This window comes from Lynx canadensis, chromosome D2 (genome assembly GCF_007474595.2).
Source record: "Lynx canadensis isolate LIC74 chromosome D2, mLynCan4.pri.v2, whole genome shotgun sequence".
In the NCBI taxonomy this organism is placed as follows: Eukaryota; Metazoa; Chordata; class Mammalia; order Carnivora; family Felidae; genus Lynx; species Lynx canadensis.
In genome coordinates this window covers 9,446,717-9,462,494 of record NC_044313.2, presented here as the reverse complement: position 1 = coordinate 9,462,494, position 15,778 = coordinate 9,446,717, and the positions used below count along the sequence as shown (strand labels likewise).

The window sequence follows — 15,778 nt, the reverse complement described above, 5'->3', positions numbered from 1 at the left end:
TGAGGCCATGGAAGTGAGGCACGGGGTTAGGGAGTGGATCTGGAGAGCTGTGGCGGCCAGAGGGTCCTGCCCACGTGGCCCCCTCGGGAGTTTGTCTTCAGGCTCTAAACTTGCCGCACCCACTTTTCCTCCTTGAGTTCGGGCCGGCTACCCTTGCAACTCTGATGTCCCCAGGCTACAGCTACCTCCTTGCAACCTGGGTTTCTTTTTTTGGTTTTCTGATCCTGAGGGGTTTACCTCAATTATCTGGAAAAGTGATAATCCTCGGGATTAAGTAACTTTTACTGGTTTCATCGCTGGTAAATCGTGGAACCGTTGAGCCAAACCCAGGCTGTTTGACTCTGGAGCTCAACCCTGGAGCACAGGGTCCTGAAAAAAGAGCCCTTTCCCACTCTTTCATTTGTAAAGCAAAACCCACACTTTTCCGAGAAAGTTTACTACTGATGAGGACAGGCAGGTAGATAGGTTCTGCGCCCTGATTCTAGCTCTCCTTGCTTTTTTTTCCTCCTTACACACTTGTAGAGAGACACAGAGAGAGGCTCTGGAAGGAGTTCCTGTGTGAGGTTTGTGTGAGCTCAAGTGTGTTTTACTAAAGTACAGTTGTTTACTGACCCTAAACGACTTACTCTCGAAAAACATATGCTCTGAAAGTCAGCATATGTTGTCACTTGTTAGTTTCCATCTAAAATGAACGATTCCATATTTATATCACAACACAGTAAAGAGTTAATATAACTAAAGCTGTTCTCGGAGTGAGGTCGGGTTTTTTGTCTTGCACCAGAACAGCTTGTTGCCACATGACAGAAAACACCCACGCAGTGCCTCTGATCTGTACATGAAGCAGAAGTTATTTTAGGTACGTGCAGTTTCAGGAAAGCAATTTTTTGAACTGATTCAGAAGTGCATGTTCTTAAAAGGTCTTAACTAACAGTTTTTAACTCAATATATATATTTCTTAGGTGAAATTTTCTTTAGGAAGACAGTATCTAGTAACTTTACCAAATTGGTTCATTTCTTACAATTTGCAGTAATTAGTAGCACTGGGTTCTTAGTGCTTTAAGAGAAAAAGGAGTGAATAGTCTCAGGCCTTTTACCATTTGGGGGGTTCTTGAATTGCTAGACCTAATTTATTAATGGTGTGAAACCATCTTACACAGATGACACTGTTAAGCTTATTCAAATGCACGAGAAGCTGATTAGGGTTGGGTGATGTTCCAAAGCATAAAGACTTTTAAATACCAGCGTTTGTGGTCTTACGGTTTTATTTTACACGTTGAAATTCATAGTTTTTAGGCTAAATAAGTTGGTATTCATGCTTTTATAATTCATTTTTTGTAATTCACATTTAGAAAATATGAATACGTAAAAAATCTAGAAATCCTTAGCTTGTTAACAAAGTGAATGTAACTGTATGAAAGTGAATGTAGAATTGCAGAATTGATAGCACTTACTAAACATCAATTTTATATAAACGTTTAACTTATCGGATAGCAATGAAAGAATTTCCCATGCCTACGTAAGATTTATTTAATTTTTTTCTTTAAAGGGCCTTGCCAGTTTTCATATCATGTGCATTTTACACGTGTAAATGTATTCGGGTGTGGAATCTCTAATTTGTCATACATTCCTATGGAAATCGCTGATGAGTAATGCAGATTTCTTTGCAAAATAGAAGTTTATGTTTTAGTGCATGTGTGGTTTACAATTCTATGGAACTGCTCCAAATGACAAGTTGGTCAGCTGTGTAACTTAGTGGTCTGCTGAGTACAATGTGATTATGTAAACTTAAAATTTTTAGAAATTCATAATTAGGGTTTGGAAGCACATGGTTTCAGAATAGGGGGTGGTAGGGAGTAGTGGTAAGGGAATGGTGATTATTTAACTACTTCCTAATTATAGTACCTTGTCATCTTAGTGGACTGTCCTCTGATACCATGGTCTGTGGCTTTTCGAACTTGCCTAACGTCCATGTGAATGTTTATTGGTGGCAGCCGTTTAAAAAAGTTTCCCCTTATTTGAAAAGACAGAGAGCTGGTAGTGGAGGAACCGACCCTGAAGAGAGTATCCGTGAATAGGGTTGGGAAAATCAGATTGATTTTAAAGTATACTTTCAACTAACTTTTTATAGGAAGTAATAACAGTACAAATACGGTGGCCTCTGGTCCCTTATCGATGAAGGAATGTCCAGGATGTATATGGTGTATTCCTAAACAGAAACCCACTGTTTTTTAAAATAGTGTCTTTTCCCCACCATAGGTTGTAATTCAAAAATCAATACTAGATTTTAATCTACAAGTAGTGTTTTTGACATTGTGGCCAAAATTCCACTTTTTTTTTTGGACAGCTGGGAGCAAGTAGAGGAAGCTGAATATAGGACTTTGGTCCTAGCAAAATGGTAAATTTGCCCAAAGGTACAAGGCTTTCTACTTGGTACTAGTGTTTTTCAGGTCATGGGTAGAGCCCTCAAAAGGCTCCTGAATACCCAGGAGTTTGTGTTGGAACGTTTTAGGCTTTCGTCTGCAAGCCCTGTCGTTTTTCTCCATTTTGTTTATCTCTTCATTCTCTGACTGCCTTTTCTTTTTCTACTGTTAGGACCACAGGCAAACACCTCCTAAAGATACATGCAGATTTCTCACAGAATACAGCTCCAATAAAGAAGGGTAGAAAGCAAGAGAGAGCAGGGAAAAGTCAGGGGCAAGGAAACCAATCATGTTCAGTGTCTTTGACACTTGCTGTCTGCCTGATGAGATCAGTTTTCTGATTCTCATTAAATAGTTGGCTGATTTTTTTTTTTTTTCTGTTCCTGAAAGTATGTTTATTTTAATGGCTGAATTTAGACTTTCATTCAAAGTTTTTAAGACAATTACTGTATTCATGGGTATTTTGCTTGCACTTTTCTTATTCTTGGGGAATGTTTACAGCTTAGATTATTTTTTTATTGATAAAATGTTAATATTAGTTTCAGGTGTATAACATATCGATTTGAAAATTCTACACATTGCACAGTTCTCACCACACAATTTAGATAAGTTTTATTGTAAAGTGCAATTCTAAGTTAATTATTGAACTCTAACATTAGAATTATGCCATACTTAGTATTTTATTTTATTATAAGGACACATTAGAAGCAGTGAGCTTAACAGCAGAGAGAAGGATTTTTAATATACTATCATTTCTGGAAGAAAAGTGGAAAAAGTATAAATATCACTGTATTTTTGGGGTGGTATAAAAGATTTTTCTTAGGAAATGCCCATGTATGACTAAACTGTAAACTTCTTAAAAGAAGGACTGACTTCATATGGGTCACCTCTTCGTACATTTCAGCTAACACAGATGAACAGATAATTTTCTCTCTGGCTTAAAATTCTCTCAATGCTGTGTTTCTGTTCTTAATGGGGTAACTTGGCCCCGTTTTCTCGGTCATATTTCGAATACATGATGCTGTTCATTCAGAACATCGTGGGCTTCCTCGGCAGACTGTTTCTGGGTAGAGTGTCCTCAGTCGTAGTCCTTTCACCGCACTGTCATTGTGTGGATCTTGTCAGGTAAAATTCTAGCTAGTACCTGTTGCCTTTAAAAAGCTCTCCAAAAAGTGTAGCCTCTTAGAAGATTTCAGGGGGCATTCCTTAGCAGGATTCATTTGCCTTCCTTTCCTGTTTTCCTGCATTGTAGTGTAAATATGGATGAGAGGGCCTGAAGCCTAGAGAAAAAGCCTTGCGGGGAAGCATTTCCTGGGGAGAGAGGGAGGGAAAGGTGGAGAGGAGTTGCAGAAAGTCACCTGAGAGACAACTTGTGTATATTCCTAAATTATGTGGATTGGGATCTACTACAGCCCGGCTTAGACACACATAGACCGCATTTGCCCGGTATTTCATAAAGCCTTGTCTGAAGACACCACTGTCTACCTGCTTTTCCCCAGACCTGGTGGGAGAGCACAGGCCTGGCAGCAGTGTTTCTCAGGGTGGTTTCTGCAGCAACTACCTCAAAAACCACTGGTGTTTCTGCTGACCGTGTGGCCTTGTGCACAACACTGTGGCTCGAGCAAGTCAGAATTTCTGGGAGGTGCAACCTGGAAATCTGAAGCTTTTAATAATGTTCCTGGCTGATGCTTCATGAGTGTTAAAGCTTGAGAAACCACACTGCTTCGGAATCCTATTAATAAATGGTTTGGGTCTTTGACTGCAACGTGAATGGTGTCCCCTGGAGCTGTGCCAGTTCCCTGTTAACATGGATTAACTGTGAGGCAAGCAAGTTACTTGATTTTAAATGTTTTTACACCACCACTATCGTGCTGGTTAGAAGTACTTGTCACAATGTTTCTGAAACACTGCAGGATCCTCACATGCCCTTTAAAGTCATTGGAGAGAGATTAACTGTCATGCTCAACATTACATCAGTGCCGAGCATATTTTATTACATTTTTTATCTACGGTCAAAAGAAATCTGCAATCCAAAGGCAGACTACATGCAGCAGTCTGTTGGCAGAAATATTGCACCTTGTTTCCTGAGTGGGCCGGATCAGAAAAGCTAAAATGTATGTTAAACGTTTGTGATCCCTTCGATTCTCTGATTCCACTTCAGTGACGTTTGTGAGTGATTTATCGTTGATACCAGTGTTGGAATACCTTCTCAAAATTTCCAATAAGCTTTAAGTTATTTTGAACATTTTAAGTTTTAATTTGTGTTGAGTATCTTATTCTTTTTTTCCTGATGATTTTGGATTCATCCACTGAGTCCGTCTCTCAGCATTTAGTGAACACCGTGTTTTCAGTAGTAGACTCTGTCCTGGCACCAGTAATGATGAGTTTGCCACGGTCTTTGTCCTCGGGTGCTACCAGAATCATGGGCAGCGGCGGAGGATGGGGAGCGAGAACGGCATGGAGCTGTGCTCTGGTGTCAGGTGCTCTAATAAATGGGGGACATAGAATAGTGGTTGAGTGTAGGGGGAGAGTTACACAGACTTCGGTAGAACGTAGTACAATCAGGACCTAAACCTATGTTTCTTCACACCTCTGAGCCTCCGTTTTCTCACTGCTATCACGAAGGTACAGGCCCTAAGCATAGGGTTCATCAGAGGATGAAGTAGAAAAATGTATGAAATAGTACCTGCCCAAGTAAACACTCAGGAAATGATGGCTGTATTATAAAGTATGACTGTAACAGAACAGTGTGAGAACTTAAAGGGCACATACCTATTATACATAATTTTTATAAATGTCAGATATATATAAATGGACAATTAGTTGGATATTCTGTGATAAAAGAGGGTCCCCTATAAAATGCTGGTTGCAAAATGATTCATTTACACATTATTTTAGGTACCAAAGCAGTCAGACTCACAGCCTCATTCTGATAACCTAAGTCGCCAGAGTGAATGTGGGAAGAAGCAAGTGTCTTACAGAACTGACATTGTTGGGGGCGTGCCCATCATTACCCCAACTCAGGTAATACATCAGTTATTCTGTTGTGTGGTGGATTACCAACTGCGTAGTAATTTTTATGTTGTTATAAAATAGAACATCTTTACTGAATAAATATAGTAATCAGTTAATTAAAAATGCTTCGTATCTGTTTATTTCAAAAGTATGTGTTTATTAAAATGTTTGGCAACCACAGACCACACTTCACACTTTTCATGTTTTCTCTGAGCCTTTCTAATTCTTTTTTTTTTTTTTTAATTTTTTAATGTGTTTATTTTTGAGAGAGAGAGAGAGAGAGAATGAGCACCAGCAGGGGAGGGGCAGAGAGAGAGGGAGACCCAGAATCCGAAGCAGGCTCCAGGCTCTGAGCTGTCAGCACAGAGCCCGACATGGGGCTCAAACCCACAAACTGTGAGATCGTGACCTGAGCTGAAGTCAGATGCTTAACCAACTGAGCCACCCAGGCGCCCCTCTCTGAGCCTTTCTTCTGTATACTTTTGTCCCAAGAAATGGAGACCCTCTGTAAATAACTTTTTTCATTCACATCTCAAACATTTTCCAAGTCACTAAAAATTATTCTACATCAATTAAAATGACTGGGTAGTCATTTTGACTTGAATTTAGCATAGTTTACAAATGGTCTGTTGTTGGACAGAGTTCCTTTTCCTTTTGTAAACAATATGAGTAGGAAAAACCCACTCTTCCTCTCACATGACTGCCACACTCACAATGCTGCTGACATCAGAGGTGTGGGGATCTCCCCACACCAAACAGTTCTGTGACACTGGCTGGGTGTCCTGCAGTTTAACTCAATTCTGACAGTCAGCCTGGATCCCACAGGTTAAGGGCTCCGTCCTCCCAAGACTGCTCCCACCCCAATCCTTTCAGATGTCGGTGGAAAGTCCAGGTTGTTACCTCTGCTTCTGACCGATGGGCTGTAAATTGAAGGTTTCCATGACCTTGTCCCCAGATTTGATTAATTTGCTAGAGCTGTTCACAGAACAGGAGCAGTTTATTTACTGTTTACCTGTTTATCATAAAAGGATATGATGAAGAATGCAGACGAACACCCTGATGGAAGAGATGGGAAGGGCATGAAGCTTCTGGGACTCTCTCAGCATCTCCACATGTTCAGCAACCCAGAAGCTCTGTGAACTCTCAACTTTTGGGATTTTTTTTTTAAGTTTATTTATTTTGAGAGACGGAGACAGAGCACATGTGAACGGAGTTGTGGCAGAGAGAGAGGAGGAGAGAGAGAGAGTCCCAACAGGCTCTGCATTATAGTGGGACACTTAACCTACTGAGCCACCCAGGTGCCCTTCTGGCTGCTTTCATTTTGTACAGAATTAAGATTTTGTTGTGTTTTAGTTTTAGTGTAGATTATTCAGTAGGTTGTAAGATTGCATAGCAGCTGCCGTATTAAAAAGATCCCAAAGAAATTTTTTTTTACTGTGTCATTTTGTAATGTAGCTTTTTAAAGAAGTATTTACTCATTATAAAAGCATTTAATTGCTATATATTTGTCAAGAAAATGACAAATCTCATTTGGTTGATTAATTTATTCAGTATTGGGTTAGTGGCAGTTAAGTGCTGGGATTACAAAGTTTAAGTACATAATTAGTGCTGTTGATCTGTCTAAATGTATAACAGGTTGAAAATTCCTCAAGATAAGACTCAAGTGTTCATTTTTCTCTTGAAAATTAGGAGTTCTTGAAAAAAAAAATACACATTTGGTTGATTAGTGGGATTCTAGATTATAACATGTTGCATGTAAGCCAGTGCTTTGGGGAGCATGAAAACATGAGTATAGTTAGATCTTTTTTAAAAAGCCTGGACTTGGCGTGTGAAAAAACAAAGAACAAAACCCTGCAGAATTCTTAGATTCTAAGAGCAAGGAGAAAATCGTCTGGAGCAAAAGAGTTTTTAGACTTGCCATCAAAAGCACAGCCCATAATGGGGCGCCTGGGTGGCTCAGTTGGTTAAGCTACCGACTTCGGCTCAGGTCACGATCTCACAGTTTGTGAGTTTGAGCCCCGCGTCAGGCTCTGTGCTGACAGCTCGGAGCCTGGAGCGCACTTCAGATTCTGTGTCTCCCCCTCTCTCTACCCCTCCCCTGCTCACACTCTGTGTCTCTCTGTCTCTCAATAATAAATAAACGTTAAAAAAAATTAAAAAAGGGGCGCCTGGGTGGCGCAGTCGGTTAAGCGTCCGACTTCAGCCAGGTCACGATCTCGCGGTCCGTGAGTTCGAGCCCCGCGTCGGGCTCTGTGCTGACGGCTCAGAGCCTGGAGCCTGTTTCTGATTCTGTGTCTCCCTCTCTCTCTGCCCCTCCCCCGTTCATGCTCTGTCTCTCTCTGTCCCAAAAATAAATAAATGTTGAAAAAAAAAAAATTAAAAAAAAAAAATTAAAAAAAAAAAGCACAGTCCATAAAAGGATACATTGATCCTCATCGAAATTGTAAATGTTTGCTCTGTGAAAAACCCTGTTAAGATGATGAAAGGGAAAGCCGCACATGGGGAGGATGTATCTGCAAACCATGTATCCAACAAAGACTTGTATCCAGAACATACAGAGAAAGAATTGGAGCGCCTGGGTGGCTCAGTTGGTTAAACATCTGACTTTGGCTCAGGTCTCGATCTCACGGTCTGGGAGTTCAAGCCCCGCATCGGGCTCTGTGTGGACAGCTCAGAGCCCGAGGCCTACTTCAGATTCTGTGTCTCCCTCTCTCTCTGCCCCTCCCCTGCTCATGCTCTCTCTCTTTCTCTCAAAAATACATAAACATTAAAAAAAAAAAAAAAGAAAGAACTATCAGAACTCAGCAGTTAAAAAATTATCCAATTAGAAAAGGGGCAGAATTCACGAACAGAGATTTCACCAAAAGATGAAAGATACACACGTGGCAAAGGAGCACTAGAAGGGCTGCTCGCCGATATTCGTAAGAAATGCCAAGAGCGCAGTGAGTATCCCCCGCACACCTATCAGAACGACTCCGATAATTAATAACACACGTGTTGGCAAGGCCGAGGAGAAACTGCCTCGCTCGTACGTTGCTGGTGGGAATGCAAAACAGTACGGCCCCTCTGAAGACCGGTACGGAAGTGTTTTGTTAAAGCGCACTTGCGATTACTCTCCAGCCCGGCACATGCACTCCTGGGCTTTGCTCCTAGAGAGATGGAGACTTAACGTTTACACGGGTCTGTATGGGAATGTTCGTGGCAGGTTTATTCCCAATGGCCCCCAACTGGGAACGACTCAGCAATGCCCTTTAACAGGTGAAGAGTTAAACAGCCGATGGTACGTCCAGACCATGAGCGCTACTCAGGGACAGGCTAGTGATAGGGGAACAGCCTGCGTGAGCCTGCAGGGAATTATGCCGAGGGAAAAAAAGCTGATCTCCAAAGGTCACCTACTGTAGGATCCATTTCCATTACATTGTCTAAAGGCCAAAATAATAAAGACGGAGAACCAGGTTAGGGTTGCCAAGGGATTGGGCACAGGGATTCTAAAGGGGTCGCCCAACCGAGCCTCATAATGGTGCTGTATGTGGTTGTGGAGGTGGTTTTACACAAAGCTGCATGTGACAGAAATGCACAGAATGATCCATACACGAAGACAAATGAATGCGTGTAAAACTGATGACATCTGAATAAGGCTTGTGGGATGTGCCAGTGTCAGTTTTGAAATGTACTCTAGTGACTATAGTTACACAGTTTCCCTGTTGGGGGAACCGGTTGAAGGGTACATAGGAAGGATTTCCTGTATTTTTTTTTTTTTTTTACAGCTTCCTGTATATTATTATAATTACTTCAAAATAAGAAGTTAATCCCCTCCACCCTCTACCCACCCCCCACAAGAGAAATAGAAATGTGTGGTTTTATCAGTGATGTGACTGTTTATGATTAAGTATCTCAAATTATTTAGAAAACTTCACTTCAAAATCTGTGTTCCTAACCGAACTAAGGTTAGAATTTAAGGTTTTCTGTTAGAATTACAACAGGAAATACAACTGTGCTTTGAAGCTAAACAAGCAAGGAAAGAATTTCTTTATTTGCTTCATTTTAGAAAGAAGAAGTAAACGAATGTGGTGAAAGTATTGACAGAAATAATTTGAAACGGTCACAGAGCCATCTTCCCTACTTTGCTCCCAAGCCACCTCCAGACAGCGCAGTCATCAAAGCTGGGTATTGTGTAAAGCAGGGGGCAGTGGTGAGTACCTTACGAGAGTATGTGTAATAATGAAAAAATGAGTCTCTGTTAGCAAACTGTCAGCACACGAATCATTTGCTCTGTTTTTCGAGAGACCCAAAGGGAGCCATGAACGTGCTGAGGAGTCAGGAGGTAGAATAGGGGTGATTCTGTGTTATTTTCTTGGTCTGTGGGTGGCTGGGTAAGTTAGTGCTGATTACCACTGACCTTCAATTTTAGATGAACTTTCCTAACACTTCAAATTTATTCCAGAAGGCTTTCCTATTGATTTTTCTCTCCCTTGGGAGTGGGTCAGAGAAAGAGAAGTCTAGCAGGGAGATATCAGGAAAAGAGGGGGCAAGGGAGTGGGGTATGGAAGGCCTGCTTACTCCATTTGGTGTTGGGCTGACCTCAGTCGAATTCTCTGTGACCTTGGGCTTCTCATTTACCCTCTCAGGCTCTCTGTTCCTTTTTAAGGAAAATTAGATTATAAAACCTACCATTTGGAGATACTTTGAAAGATGCAAATTAAGAGAGTATCTTAGCAGCACCTGGTCCTTCCTAAGAGCTGTTAAGGGTTAGCTGGGTATTTTTCATCCAGCCAGACCCACAGCGGGAAATTGTAGGAAGGGCAAGTACGTTTACCAGTGTTTCCAAGGTTCTTTCTTTTTTCTTTTCTTTTCTTTTTTTTTTTTTTTTGAGAAAGAGAGAAACAGAGTGTGAGTGGGGGAGGGGCAGAGAGAGGGGGAGACACAGGATCCCAAGCAAGCTCCAGGCTCTGAGCTGTGAGCACAGAGCCCGACGCGGGGCTCGAACTCAGGAACGGTGAGATCACGACCTGAGTCCAAGTCAGACGCTCAACTGACTGAGCCACCCAGGCGCCCCCAGAGTACCTTTCTAAAATTTGTCATTCTTTACGTGAACCAAATCGTTAGCATTTTGTGAGAAGATAAACTTTGAAGTTTGAAAATAAAAGTAAAAAAGTTTCTGTGAGTAAGGAAATACTTAAAACTCTGCCCGCAGTTCTGTTTGACTTCACGTCCCTTTCTGGCAACGCTAATTAGTGTAGGTCAGCCGTGGACAAGTTCTTTTATCTCTAAGCTCCTGACCTTGAAGTGGAGGGAAGTGAAGGGGGGCCGAGACTCACCCCTTGTAGCAGGTCTGCAAGGAACCTCAGAAGTTCCTCAGGCTGTGGCTCACTTGTGCTAATGAGGGCTTTTAGGGAGGGAGACCTTTCTTTCCTTCTGTTTCATTCCCAAGTCTAAAATAGCAACCCTTGGAGATACTGAAGTGCTTTCACAAAAACTGTATTTCAGTGACAAAACAAATATTTTTGTACAAAGTAGGTTCATTTTATTAAATATTTGTTGCTTTACTACTAAGCACAAAGTACCTGCAGAAAGATTCTTGCATTTTACAGATTTTACAGAACTTAATGTGGTTTAATAACATTTCCTGTGCTCACTCTTGAACTCTTGATGACATTTACTTTGTGGGGTTGGGGGATGGGGAAGTGCTTTTTTTTTTTTTTCTTTCCTAACTTTTAGAGCATTAAAAATAATGAAACCATATTCTGAAATTGTATGATACAACAAACTAAAGACTGGCCACCAAAGTTGAATTAGGAGTTTAAGGCCTGAGCAGTGGAAGAGATGATGTTTCGTGTATTTCCTCACTAAGGGAGGGTAATGAGGTTTTTTAGGGCTTGACATTTCTGATTATGGGTTCATATCAGAATATGTAAGTGGCTATTAACATTTGACATTCTTAGAAACAGAAGTCTTATGTCTGTGTTCATCTCTGGTAGATGAAAAACTGGAAGAGAAGATATTTTCAATTGGATGAAAACACAATAGGCTACTTCAAATCTGAACTGGTATGTTGCTGTGTCATAAATGTTGCTTTAAAATGTTTGAGAAGTATTATTCTGGTGATTGTGTGTGTGTGTAGTTTCTTGTCCTGTTTTCTATTTCTAAAATAATTCTGGTTTTGAGAAGCGTATACAATTCAGTTTATTTGGTTGTGATGTCTTAATGGTAATTTTGTAAATATATCTTAAATAAAAAGATCATACCTTCAAAGGCGTTCCACCTTGAAAGAATTAAAAACATCAGAACTCCTTCACCTACCGATGTCCTCTGAAGGGCAGCTGGAGGAGATTGTAGGAAGAATTAAATCTCTAAAAGTCAACATTTTAACTCTGCATTTCTACCTTCTTTTCTCTGCCCTCTCTTGATAAATTTTTTTTTTTCCTATTGCAGATTGACTTTTCAAGTTTTTTCGTATAAGACCTTTTTGTCTTGTGGGGTAGAATCAAGATTGAAATTCCCTCTTTCACTTGTTCGAGTAACATCCTTATTTAAAATATTCTTGTCACATAACCTGAGTTCTGCCGCAGATTGCTGGATAATTTGAATGCTTTTTTATTCCTTACATGTCTGTCCTACCTCCTTTTGTTTTATGGGACCTTTGAGTGGGGATCATATTCTTTATTTGAATGAAGACACCAGAACAGCACTATCTGGTAGAACTTTCTACACTGATGGAAATGGTCCATATCTTCACTGACCAGGTTTACTGGCTACATGTGGCTGTTGAATGCTAGAAATATGGCTAGTATGACTGGGGAACCTGCCTTTATTTCATTTTAAAATTAAAACTGATTGTTCTTTAGTATTTTTTAATTTAAATAGTTATACATAGCTATTGGAACTATACTGGACAGCAGAGTACTTAGAGAACAGGAAAGGACTATTTTGCGATTCATCTCAGGTGTCTGTTCTTCTGGGAAGCTTTTGAACTCTGCCTTCTCCTTACACACCACGGTTCCTGAAGTCCACTTCTATCATAATACTTCCGGCTGCGTTTTGTCATTGTATGCATACTTGTCTTTAGCAGTTGACTCTATGAGCTTCTTGAAGGCAAAGATCTCTTTTATACCCTTTTATGAACACAGCACCTGATACTTGGTAGATAATCAAGAAGTCTTTTTGAATGAAAGAAAAAATGGCATAGCACAGCAAGAATAGCCATTTTAGCACAGGGACCTTTCTCAGACGTCCAATTCGAAGAGCCTCAACGGGAAGTAGTAGTTACGTGGCTCAAAAAGTGTCAGACGTGGTGTCTCAGAAGGCTGCACGTTTGCTTGGTTAGTAGGTTGATTCATTGCTTTAATTAATGATCGTACTCTTGGGGAGAGTCATTAATGCAATAGACATTCATTGAGCCCTCCGTGGCTCTGGCACACTGTTCCGGGAACTGGGAATAGAGAGAACAGCAGCGATGTTCTGGCCTTTTTCAGGAGTTCAGTTGTGCCAGAGAAATTGACATGCCCCCCTGTCACCCACAGTAATTATGAGACAAGAACTATTACGGAAATACTTGCTAAATTTTGAAAACCTGCATGTAGACGTTATGCTGTAAAATTTGAGATGAGAGAATACTGAACTAACAAAGGAAGCAGGGAGATTATGCCATGTGTATTTAGGAATGTGTTAAGCACTTAGAAAACTCAGATACAGCTGGAAACTTTAAACATACTATAATTACTTACCTTTATCAATAACTCAGGTGTACATTCCCCCCACATGTAACATTTCTGAACGGCTGTCTTAGCTGCGGGGGAGGGGCAGTCAGGCAGCAGCTGTGGGGTAGTTGTCTTTGCTTCGTGCGCACAGCACCTCTGGGTAAGATCGGAAAACACCGGCACCAAAACCCGCAGAAGAGGGTGCTGGCAGCTTGCAAGAGAATCTCAGGGACACGGTAGAACGTTCTTAAGAAATGCTTCATCCCCTTCACTCTTTTTGACACAGAGAATGGTATGGAGTGAAAAACATTAACATTGATGGCTCTGAGTCAAAAGTGATTCAGAAGAGGTGGAATCCGAATGTGAAGTTTTAAAAAAACCTTAGTCACTTTACTTTTGCTTATGTACCTATATATGCTCAAGAACGATAAATGATAGAAGTTGATGTTTAGAGTACAAACGGGCTCTTTTATGAAACGTTTTGATCGTTAGAAGTTTAAACATACAGTAGATAGAATAGTATTCTGAACCCCTCTTATCAACATATGGCTGGTTTTCTTAGGTACCACCACCCACTTCCCCTTTATATTTTGAAGTAAGTCCTAGACATATTATTTCATCTGTAATTACTTTAGTTTGTTTTTCTAAGAGATATGGAGTTAAAAACTTTTTCAGTAGGTATGAAGGATTTAAGTATTTACCTGAAAACCTGGAGAAAGTATTTGCAATATGTATCAAGGATAAAACATTGATATCCCTAAAGAACGTTAAAAATTGAGGGATTCTTCCTTACCCTCTGCCCTCTTTCCTCCCAAACAATTAAGACCTAAAATTTTTAGGTGAGGCAGATCAGTGTAGGCGTTCATGTGGTGGGACAGGGGCGCAAGGAGCTACAGTAGCCTGGGTGTGGGCAAGGAACCCAAGAAGGATGAGGAGGCTGTCCTCTTGGAGGATTAGCCCAACATGGAGTAGGGGGAAGAGGGTATTCAGATTGGGAAGAGGGTGGTGGCAGAGACGGGCGGATGTTTACATATACACTTGATAAAATAAGTAAATATGTTAGGGATCATAGAAGCCTAGTTTCTCACTGTCCAAAAAGGGAGTAACAAATAAGGAAAAGGAGAAGACTTTTTGTATTAGGTTGGAATTCAATGTATTGATGTGAGCACTTAACATATACAGGTCGATGTAGAATTAAATAGAGCTGTAAACGTATTCATGGGTTTACATATATATGCATATAATATACTTCCTAGCTCCGTGCAACTGGAAAAAAACCCCACCATTTTCCGTGGAAAGAAACCTGGGCTCTTGGAGAAATGGCAAGACTCCAAAGCTGAAACAGTAGAAATAAATTAAAAATAAGCCTGGAATGTCTCGTATCGGAAAACAAAGTGCTCACAGAATGCTAGGGACATGACGGAAGGACCCAGAATCCAACTTGAAAACAGCCACCCTTGCCAAATTTGGGGGATTATTTTAGGCATCAAAATAAGTAATGATGGTAACAGATTATTGCCCTTTGAATAAAGTGGAAATCCATGAACCCACACGGGAGAAATGGGTGGATGCATGAGTATACACGTGTGTGTGATGAGGAACCAGAGGGCACATAGTTTCAAAGTCCCCATCCGCAGAATGCACATTAAGTACAAAAAGGGAAATGGTAACTTTATAGCGATAAAGATACCACTGGTAGATACCACTCTAAACAGGTGACCAGATGATTAAAGTGGACTTCGTCAGTGATGAGATGAATTAAAATTACTTACCGTCTGACAGGATAGCTCGAGAAGGTTGCTGCCTCATTTCTGTGATGTTCCTGCCAAAGATGCCTGACCTGAATCTAATCCTGATGAAGGATCAGACACACCCAAGTCAGGGACTTTCTCCAGAATGACTGCCTTGGAGCCTTCAGGAGAGTCAAGACTGTGGGAGTTAGGGACAGAATGACTGAAGGAAAGAAAGATATGACAAGTACATGCAGTCAGCGATTCTGAACTGAATTATTTTGCTTTAATAAAAGACACTTGGGGGACACCTTCCTGATTTTGATGGTTGTATTGTGATAACATAGAAGGATGTCTTTGCGGGAAATACACACTAAAGGGCATTGGGGGCCAGGTCAGCAACTCACTTTGAAATGGTTCCGGAAAGTCAGGTCTTTGTGCTATGTTTTCAACCTTTGTCTAAGTTTGTGGTTGGTTCAAAGTTTACAGAGAGAGTAAACCAAGGGGAAAGTATCCAGTAGAAAAATGAGGAAAAGACATGAATAGACAGTTCCTTTATAAAGAAATTAAAATGGTCTTTAAACATATAAAAGATACTCAGTATCACTCGTAATTAGAGAAGCACACATTAAAACCTCACAGGAGTATTACTTCTCATGTATCGTGAGAAAGCCGTGGCGGAGTGAAGAGATGAGTGGTCTTCTTCCCCCAAAAGCAAGTATAAACGCTATTCTTCAACAGGAACCGGGAACATTGGAGAGATGGCTGATGTCAGAGGTGGGGCAGGCACAGGAAGAGCTGGGCCCGGAAGATCCAGTTGTGACAGAAGATAAGGAAGTGGCTCAGCGAATGATGGGGACGTGACAGAAGGACACAACCAGCTTGAAGGGGCTCCCAGTACCCAAAACTCATATAG

General features: G+C 40.9%; 1 protein-coding gene across 8 annotated transcripts in view; it reads left to right on the top strand.

The window, feature by feature from the left end:
* PLEKHA1 (pleckstrin homology domain containing A1) overlaps positions 1 to 15,778 on the top strand; it is a 57,235-nt gene that overhangs the window by 31,645 nt on the left and 9,812 nt on the right. For 7 of the 8 annotated variants that reach the window (XM_030334643.1, XM_030334646.2, XM_030334644.1 and 4 more), the window contains 3 exons: positions 5,319 to 5,444; positions 9,484 to 9,627; positions 11,414 to 11,482. In XM_030334643.1, the coding sequence (XP_030190503.1) occupies positions 5,319 to 5,444; positions 9,484 to 9,627; positions 11,414 to 11,482 (339 nt within the window). The remainder of the gene's footprint in view (positions 1 to 5,318; positions 5,445 to 9,483; positions 9,628 to 11,413; positions 11,483 to 15,778) is intronic. The other variant, XM_030334647.1, reaches the window with a different exon arrangement.